Below are 10,028 nucleotides of genomic sequence, written 5' to 3' on the forward strand. Positions count from 1 at the left end.
AATATCCAAGTACTTTTTGCCAATTTTTTCATCTCTTAATCCATGAGTTTGCAAACTTCCATGTGGGTTTTTGGTTGCAAAACTCACATGGTTCTCAATAATTGTACGTTTTGAGTTCTCAGAGGATGTGAGAAGGCACCTCCATCTAGGAGGTATTTCAGCATCGTATTTCAAACAGTAAGCAGCAAGGAGCTTCCTGAAGACTACAAGCAGGGTGTGAATACAGAGTACCAACAAGGATAAACCACCCCCTTCCACTTCTTCCCTCGAAACAGTCCCTCCTAAAGGCTGCTTTTCATTACCTACTGTTTTTCATTCCCTACTTAGGGCTCCATTACATACATGGATGACTAACTATAAGAATCAAGATGCCAAGGATTTCAAAGGCTTGATTCAGTAACCTCCTGGTCTGAAGTTGGGGACCAGCCTGATGAACAACTGCACACTCAGGCCTGGGAACCCCCATTGAGCACAGAAAGAAAAGGGATGTGCAACACTGGTTCCTGCAATTGGCAGTAATATGCAGCTTGTGGATTGGCTGACTGTGGTATAAACATAATGAGCCTGCCTTCTGCCCTCACCGGATCAATACAACAGGATCTTCTGATTTTGCACTTTAGGCTCCAGCTTTCTCAGCTATTGGCTTCCAGGACTCCAAGCTGGAGAACACCCCCCCCCCCCCGTCATTTACTGCAACAAGTGCGGGTGTGAATGAGAGAGAGACACACACATTCTGAATATGACCACTCACCATCATGCTGAATCCCAAAGACAGGAACTCTACACAGTGCCTAGGGAAACAGTATAATTGACTTTAAAAATGTGTAAGTTGCCCTTCATCACTTAGCTTCCAGGGAAATGCCCATATTAAATAACAAAACCAGAATACACAATGAATTCAATTTTAAAAAGCCACAGAAGATAGCAGCCACACAACCAGCCAAGTCAAGAAGAACAGTAAAGTAATGGTTGACACCAGCTATGCAATTTGCCAGAATGCCTGGGCGGGAATATAAAAAATGAATTTGCCTGGCAAATGAAAGACTGCTCCAAGCAAGTTCCTCTGGGAAGGGCATTGTAAACAAGAAGTTGTTATCCACAATGCATTTTATCATTGATTTAAATGTATCCTGAAGTGAACTTCCCCAAATGCTTGGGCTGTCCAGAAAACAGGGTGCGGCACCACTCCGAAAGCACATTGTGGCCTGTGTTGCAGGAGGTTTTGCTACTCCTTCCTATGACAGAGTCAACACCATCAGCAAATCGATGACAGAAGTTCAAAAACTATGGCCTGAGCCAACCTGTCCATTAAGCCACCTGAGTTGGCTTGCCTCATGCATGGGAAGTCCACCTCCACTTGCCCATTTGCCTAGACTTCATCTCCTCTTCCCACTCTCTTAACTGGAAAAGGAAGAGGGGACCAGAGCAGAAGAGGAGGTGTGAAAGAGAAGAGAGGGGTAAACTACAGCATCCACCACATTTCTTCCTTTTTCAATCCAGGGACTGGAAGCAGCAGGCGTTCACATTGCCAGGTATGGAAGGCGATATTTGGCAGGCATCCTCAGATGCTAGGAAGGCTTGGGCTGGCCTGGCTATGGCTCACTCAGGGTACAACAGCTACAATACATTTCACAATCTCCACTGCTGGTTTAAACAAATGTTCAACTGACGTTGTCCCCAGCCATATTACTGTAATAGTATATGAATATAGGACGCTACCTTATAGAGATATAGAGAGTTAGGTGGGCAAACATTTTGGCAGGAGGGCCACATTATCTCTGACACTGTGCTGGAGGGGCCAGAAAATAAAAAAGAATTAACTTACATTTCAAATTTGAATAAATTTACACATATTTACATAAAAGAATACGTTAGAGTTGGAGTTTATATTAGAGATGAAACTTATATAAATGAATGAATTTTACTGCGCTTATTTATAATACACAGAAATGGAGACTGTAAAATGCCTTGCTCTAACTCGGCCTTCAGTTTGCGTCTGGTGGTCTCAACCAACAGTCGCAGGCCAGCACAGGGTCCGACCGTTTCTGACAGGCCAGAAGCTCATTGGAAACTGGGGGCCCCCTGTGGGTGGGACTGGGGGATGCTGAGGGCCACAAATGGTCCCTGGCCAGGGTTTGCCCACCCATGAGTTAGACCATTGGTCCATCAAGCTCAGTTTTGTTAATGGCTGGCGCAGGCTCTCAGGAATTTCTCTGTCTCCAATAGCAGTGGAGATAAACATATGTGCTTCTCAGGCTATGTGATCTGATAACTTGCTGTTTTGCACAGGGCAATCCTATCTTGTGCTGCAACAGGTAGGCCAGGAAGCCTGCGCTATATCCAGTGCACGAATGGGACCAGAAGTGTCTCAGCTGGAGGCAAGGGGAAATTCTTCCCCTTACCCCTGGGTAAGCCACCTTAGCCCCAATGGGTCTCCTCAGACTTGACCACTTTAGGAGGTAACACATGTTTGAGGAGAATGGAGTGGCTCCAAGCCACTCTGCGCTGCTCGGGGAATGGGGTTGGGATCCGGCATAACTGCAGGATCCCAGACCCGCCTCCCACTCCCCACTCACCCCCTGGAATACCCTGCCCTGGAACACCTCCCTCCCATCTCCTCTTCTCCTTCCCCAGACTCCTGCATTGGCTGAGCTCAGCCAACACAACCCTCCCTCCCCAGCGCATATCCCTGTGCCAGCCCAGCCGACTCCTGAAGAGGCGCAAACGTGCTTTATGGCACGTTTGCAACCCTCCTGAACTGGCGCAAGGGACTTGTGCCGGCCTAATATATAGTTAGGATTGCACCCAAAATCACTTAGGGCCTGGCAAAGTATGTATATAAATAAGCCCGCAGATAGCAGCCAGCACTAGATTATCTTTCCTCTTTGCTTACAGCAAAATTATTGGATTCACTTCTCTTGTCAACCTCCCACGTCCTGTCCAATGTACATTAAATTTCACATCACATTATAAAAATCCAGTACACTGGCAAGTACAGAGGGTTTAAGACTCTCAGCTCTCACATTTCTTGAGTGCATATTGCTTTGCTTTCTGTAAAATAAGTTCTTGCTGGAAATTAGAGGACCAAATTAGAGGACCAGCTTCATGTCCCACTCCCTCACCCCAGGTGGGAAGCTCCATGTCTTTCCTGTCACCTGTGGACATTTCCCTATTCAGCCACATCATATGGTCAGGGCTGAGAGATCTGGATTGCCCCTTTATTTTGCTTGGTACTGTTCGGGTTGTTGTGCCGGCATCTGTGATACTTCTTGAGATGCTGCACGTGGGCTCACCTCTGCCCTTCCCCCTTACTTGCCTTCACCAGGAGCCTCTTTGCCCAGGTGGGCCTGACAGCAATGGGTGTGAGATGGCCTGGGTGCCACAGCCAAATGCCTACCCACAGCAAGAGAACCGAGGCAGTACAACTCCCATTTCATGTAGGGGCTCCCCAGGGACTCCTGCTGTGTCCACCTGCCTACCCACACAGCCTCCTCTTCTAATCCTTGCCCTCTCTTCTTCTGTTCTCCTCCAAGTCTCCCCTTCCCTCATCCCAAGCTCTCTATCCGCCACCTTGTTCTTCCCTTCCATCCAGAAGTGGCTTCCTAGTCCTGCTTTTATCCTCTCCTTCTTCCTGGCTCCATCTCCCAGGCAGCCCTAGTCTTCGCCTCCCCAACTGACATAGTTACCTCCAATCTTCTTTCTCCACCTTGTTTTCTACCTTTATGTCCCTGTCTCCAATTTTCTCTGTGCCCTGGCCTCTCCTTCTATTTTCCCCCATCTTCTCTTCTCTTCCATTTCCCTTATCTTATCCTCTCTGTCCTTCACCTTGCTCTCTCTTCTTTGGTCTCTTAACCCCCACTTATTTCCCAGATGCCATTTCACCCAGCTGCTGGCAATTGCTGGCGATTCTTCTGCCGGTGGAGGGGGGGGGCAGTAATGATGTCACCGGCATGCACCTCAGCCTGTAGTGGTCCCCACTTGAGAACATTCCCTGTCCTCAGGTAATGCAATAGCGCCATGAATCAGCACAGTTCAATACATGAGGTAAAAATGGAACCACATGCTGTCATGCTATTAGAAGAGACACCAGTTCAGGTGTTTATTTTCTAGCTAGGAAAGTGCAACTAACCAACCAACCAACTAACTAGACTCGTTGGCTTTTCCTAAAGAAGTCAAGGGGCAAACCCAGTCAAAGATTGTGAGTTCAGATAATCTGCAGGAGGTCCTCTAGCTGAAAAGTGTACAGCCGAAAGACAAGCAGAACAGAAGAGTTTGTTTTCTCTCCCTTGGTCTGTATCAGGTGAATAGAAGAGTATTGGTGCCAAAGGGAGAAGTGAAGAAAGAAAGAAACAGGATGGGCACCTCTCTGGAAAAAGAAAGCAGCTACAGGTTGAGACATGACAAAAAACTTTGAGTCTGGAGGTGGCAAATGAACTTGACTATGATCTAACCATTGTCATCCCAAAAGGCAGTACTCTTCTAATTGCTCTTTAACAGACCCCACCCAGTCAGCTTCCTTTATTGGTACACTGAATTCACTTCACAGAAACCCCAAGTGTAATAACTCCTATTCTGGGTACGAACAATGATGGTTAACATGTATTTAAAATACACAACCATGAATTCATGTATAAAATACATGTTTCATGGAGATTCAAGTATATTTAGTGATGTTGAAGAAAAAAAGTCCAAAGTGCTCTAAGTTAAACACTGAACCTCAAGTTCATGTCCAATTGTGTTAGCACTCTTGTTATTTTCTCAGGACTGCAGACAAAGGAGTAGGGAAAATTAGATTTTAAACTTGCAAGAGATGCCAAGTTTTGAGCACTCCTCCAGCTTGAGTTCATGCCAATGGGATTCACCTTGGTTGTCTGCAGCAGCAAATATTCTATTGCACTACCATTAAATTTACTTGCTATACTTCTTCAGTATAAATGCATTTTCAGAAAACCAATATACGTATTGCAAAGCATGCACTAAAAGAAAAGCTTACTTGCATTTCAGCTTAGAACAGGGTTTACTCCTGCTGCCAGTTGTATCATTTAGAAGTTTTACACACGTCTCTGGAGGAAAGGTTAAGTCTTACTCATAAAACTGTTGAACCAGATAGGAGATATTCTGACACAAATACAGTTCCCGTTAATCTCAAAAATACTGTTGGCACAACAAACCTTTATGTGCATTAAATAATGTTGCTATCCATGGTCACAGAACAGGGCCCCTGAGAGGAATTCTATCAGGGGACACAAAGTTTCTTTTATGCTCCTTCACGTAGGGGGAGGGGCAAAATAGCGGGGGAGGGTGGTTATGAGAGTGGGCAGGGGTGGGGAGGGAGCAACAGTCAGAATAGTCTTTGGAGCCCAGGTCTACTGGACTTCCTGATGTGGAGCCCAGGTCTACCTGCCTACATAGCATCAGCAGCTTGATACAGTTAACACAGAAAACCAAACACAGTCCTACATCTCCCTAAAAGCTTTTAAATATGGAAAAGCATTGCAGAAAATTAGCATCATTATATTTGAGCTCACACTAGAATGGAAAGTGTCCTGTGTGTACCAAAACTTGCTTCTGCAGCAGCTGTAGTCCTGCAGCTGTCCCCTGAGCTCCTATCCACTCCTTCATGTTAAGCAGATTCACAAGCCAAAGAGCTACTGCAGCAGACCAGTTTCTTCCCAGATTTGACACTGTGGTAAAGAGTGTCATGCTTGCATTCCTGGGCCTGGTGCAAATGGCTTGTGGTAGCAGTCACCACCACTTGCCCATGGTAGTGTCTCCAACATCCATGGGCTGCGAGTCCAGGTAAGATAGGAGAATGTATGAGCCCAGGAAATGTCTGGGAGCTGCCACCTTCTCTCCCTTTAAAGAAAAAAGACAATTGGGCAGCCGGGGGTGGGGTAGAGCGAGGCTCGAAGTGGCGCCCCCAGAGAATAGGCGCCTGGGACTTTTGCCCCATTTGCCCCCCTCCAGGTACTCCAGTGCCTCTGGGGAATCTATAAGCAGGGGAGAAAGGCACACTTTCCTGCCACCATTGCTCCCCTGCAACTAGCACTCAGAGGCACACTGCTGTTAAATCAGAGCTTAAATCATCACAATCAGTAGCTGCTGACAGACCTGTCCCCCAAGAATTTGCCCATTCCCTCTCTGAAGTCATCTAAAATAGCGGCCATCACATCTTGCAGGAATGAAGCCCCCAGGTGAATCTGGTGCTCTGTGAAGTACCACCTACATTCATCCATTAGAAATCTCTCACCTGTTGTTAAACTTACATGTAAAAACACTTCACAAATATCCTGTCAATAATTAACGAAGTGTTCCTATTAGGAGTTATGCCTCCTGGGTAGCTTAAAAAATTTCTTTGTGCTAACAGAACCTAATGATATGCCAAACTTTTTTGACTGGAGGTTCCCTTGACGTACTGGCCGTTGCCTGTGGTTCCCCATTAGGACTACAATCCTATACATTGTATAAAGTGGCAGGTTTTTTGTAAGGATTTCGCAGCTCCCCTGGCTGGTTTCCACAACTCCCTGGGAAGCCACGGCTCACAGTTTGGGAACAACTGTGCTAGCATAATAAATTTTGCCATTGTAGTGGCAGCAGTGCAGGAAGCAAAAACTGGCAGACGGGGGAAGGGGGATGACCAGGGGATGAGTAGCAAGTCTCTGTTGATCCCATCCATAAAGCCCAGACTGAACCCACCTCTTCACTAGTGCAACATTATGCTCCCAGAAGAAGAGGCTTGAATAAAGATGCTCCCATCTGATAAACGGAGTGCCCCAATGAACACCTCTTTCCATCACCCCAGACACACTGGAGGATAGAATTCCAACTCACTCAGTAGTTAGTCACAGGACTAAAGTACTGCATACAAGACATGGGAGATCAATGATCAGGGTTTGCTTTCGTAGCTCCCTGCACAACTTGACCCTTCCCATGAGCAGCCTGTGGCCAACAAGCCCTATGAGCAAAACTCCTGACCACTGGGTTATGGAGCCAGCTGACTTTTGGGTTTGTTTTTTTTTTAAACTGCACTGCTTCAGAGTACAGGTGTGAGCTCACATGCGTGTGCTGTCTTGCGTGTGCTGCCCGGGAGACGGCTGTCACGAAAGTGCCGTAGAGCACTTTGCGGTGGCCAGATAAAGGGAGGTGCCGATACAGAGGCCAACGTGGGCAGGTGCTGGGCCTCTGTGCCAGTCAAAGGAACACTGGAAGCCAACGGCTGCAAATATGCCATTGAATGGTTCAAGAGCATTCTGGGCAGGGGGGAGGGCAGTTCAGGCCCAGGAGGGGGGCAAGGATGGTGGCAGAGGCTGCTTCATCCCCCTCTCCCATGCCTGAAAGCCCTTTAAGGGGCTACTCACATCTGCACCAGCTTGTCCAGATCTGAGCAGATCCATAAAGGCTGCCAGGGCTCAAGGAGACTCCCGGCTGCCTTCCTGGCCATGTGGAAGCTATTTTGGTGCCACTCTATCACGACATGGGCAGCCCTGTTAGAAATGGGTTGTTGGTATTCCTCTATGCACATTTTTCCTGGCTCCCTTTTGCTGAAATGCTGGTTTTCTACATGCAAGAATTTGTTTTTGGTATTGGGGAGCATCCAGTCATTTAAACTGTACCTGCAAGTCTGAAGTGGCACAGTCTCAGAAACGGGTCCACTTCCTCTTCTGCTAATTATAATGTAATGCAGCACCTGCAATGCTAACTGGGTAATACCCCCATTTTGCATAATGGCTTTGATTGCAAGATCTTGGAAAAACATTTTGTACAGATTTCATCAGCTACCTCTTTAGTCCAATGCCTTGAATTAGGAAAGTACGGTATTCTCCTTAACATTGGAAGAATTTCACAAAAGGTGCAAAAAGAGATAAGAAGTACTTTATAAATTGCCTTATAAGGTAAACCACAATGTAATTACGTGTATCCAGCTTTATTTCGTGGTTAACTATTCCGATAGCACAGTGCAAAGATTTAAAATGGCGCAAATCAACTTAAATTGAGCAACTCAATTTAAACTAGAGCAACTCAAAACTCCTTTCATATCAAAGATATTCAACCTTCTTCCATTAACATTTTGTAATGAAATTTGTCCATTTGCAATCCATGGGGCACAATGCAGCTAAGATACTTCCACTGTTGGGGACAGGGTGACAAGATGTCATAACCGCAAAAAAGAAGACACCCCAAAATGTAGGACACCCAAGAAAATGCAGGACATGATAAAATAAAAGCTAAAAACACTAGTATGTTGATTTCAAGTGGTTAATTAAAACAGTATATTACTTATTACATATACTTTTTACATATAATTTATTAATTACAGGACATGTCCTGGAAAAAGCAAACATCTGGTCACCATGTTCCACCATGGAAGGACAGGGCCAAGAAACATGGCCAGCTGTCCAAGGAACAGTACTCTTGACTTTGCCCAAAAGTTGGACCAGGCCTTCCTGCAGTCGACAAGTGAACCAGAAGTATCCATCCAGTGTGGGAGTAAGTGAAACTCAAATGCCAGCCCTGGAGAAATAGTCACGTGCCCTCAGCTGCTGAGTAGCTGCCTCTAGCGATCACCCTGTTCCAACTTGTATTGGATTTATCCAGCATTAATAGTACAGTAGCCAAGATTGAAGGTGCCTGTCTGGTCAGGTTTGCAACAGTAACTTTGCAGTATCAGGGAGTAGTCGCCTTCATCCATAGAAGACACTTAACAGCGAAGAGGAGGGCACCAGTTTTGGCCACACTCAACAGTGCAACTCTCTCATCTCAGCGCACCTCAGTCCTGGAAGTACCTCCAAACACATGGCCTCCCCGCTGACCAATGAAGGCGTGTTTGGGCTTTCAGTGTGGCAAGGTTGCAACCAAGGGGGAAAAACAAACACACACGTGTCTGACAGCCCAATCCTATGCATGTCTACTAAGAAGTAAGTCCCATTAGAGTCAATGGGACTTACTCCCATTTCCTTACTCCCAGGAAAGTGTGGCTAGAGTTGGACCGTGAGCCATTCTATCACCCCGGGGTTTTCAGATCTCATTCGGTGATGGTTTTCAAGCCAGCAGGACTCATTCTTTTCTTCCCACACACCACGATGCTTCACCTCTGGCTGTCCAAAGGCGCAGCATCGGAGGCTTGACTGAGATTCCACCACGTTGCACACAGTTCAGGCTCGCACCTCCGTCTGAGTGCGCGGATCTACCCCAAGCCCGTGCCTGCCATCGGGGGTCCTAAACCCACATCAGGGAACTGGCGAGTGACTTTTCCTCGCCTGCCCCCGAACAGCGGAGCGCCAACTCTTTCTCTCTTCCAGCCCCCCCCCGGGGGTGGCAATCCCTTTCCAAGCCTGGCAGGGGGAGAGCGCCCCAGGCAGAGCCCAAGACCCCAACCCAACTTTCCAGGCCCACCTTTCAAGCCTCGCTCAAGCTCCCCCAGCTTTGTTCTCCCCCTTGGAGACAAGCGAGCAGAACACGCAGTGGTCCCTTCCTACGTGCCAGGCAAGCGTGCGCGGGTTGGGGATGCGCCCGGCTCCAGAAAGCGCCTGGGGATCCTCGGCGATCCTGGGACGCGCGAGGGGTGGGAGGCTTACCCAAAAGCGGGAGCCGCAGAAGGCATCCATGGGGCAGGTCGCAGGAGCAGCGCCGCGATCGCCCAGCGACTGCCTGCCGCTGCTGCCGCTGCTGCAGCTTCTCTAGCCTCAGCTGGCGCCCTGCCCACCTTCGCTCCCCTTCCGCCACGCTGGGGCGGATGTTCGCCCTGCAAGATGGGCGGGGAAAGGTTTGGCGAGGCTCAGCGGGCGAAGCCGGGCATCTCCGGCACCACCTCGCTCGCACCTACTGCAACAGTTCCCGTGGGGCTCCTTCGCCCCCCTGGGAAGAACTACACGCTCCAATCGCCTCCTCCCAGGCAGTCTGAATAGCGGGGAGTTGCAAACGGCCCTCTTTCTCGTGGAAGTGAGTTCCACAGACTCACAAGTTGGAAGTAGCAAAAACTGCAGTCTGGAAGCATCCTCAAGGCTAACCTGTTGATTTTCAGCGCTTCG

The 10,028-nt window shown here is 47.9% G+C and overlaps 1 protein-coding gene across 3 annotated transcripts in view; it reads right to left on the reverse strand.

Moving 5' to 3' along the window:
* The window catches only part of ABCC3 (ATP binding cassette subfamily C member 3), an 81,851-nt gene extending 72,199 nt beyond the window's left edge, over positions 1 to 9,652 (reverse strand). For all 3 annotated transcript variants that reach the window (XM_066613638.1, XM_066613637.1, XM_066613636.1), the window contains exon 1: positions 9,576 to 9,652. In XM_066613638.1, the coding sequence (XP_066469735.1) occupies positions 9,576 to 9,605 (30 nt within the window). In that variant the 5' untranslated portion in view covers positions 9,606 to 9,652. The remainder of the gene's footprint in view (positions 1 to 9,575) is intronic.
* Positions 9,653 to 10,028: the final 376 nt, after the last annotated feature.

This window comes from Tiliqua scincoides, chromosome 2, assembly GCF_035046505.1.
Source record: "Tiliqua scincoides isolate rTilSci1 chromosome 2, rTilSci1.hap2, whole genome shotgun sequence".
NCBI classification, from domain to species: Eukaryota; Metazoa; Chordata; class Lepidosauria; order Squamata; family Scincidae; genus Tiliqua; species Tiliqua scincoides.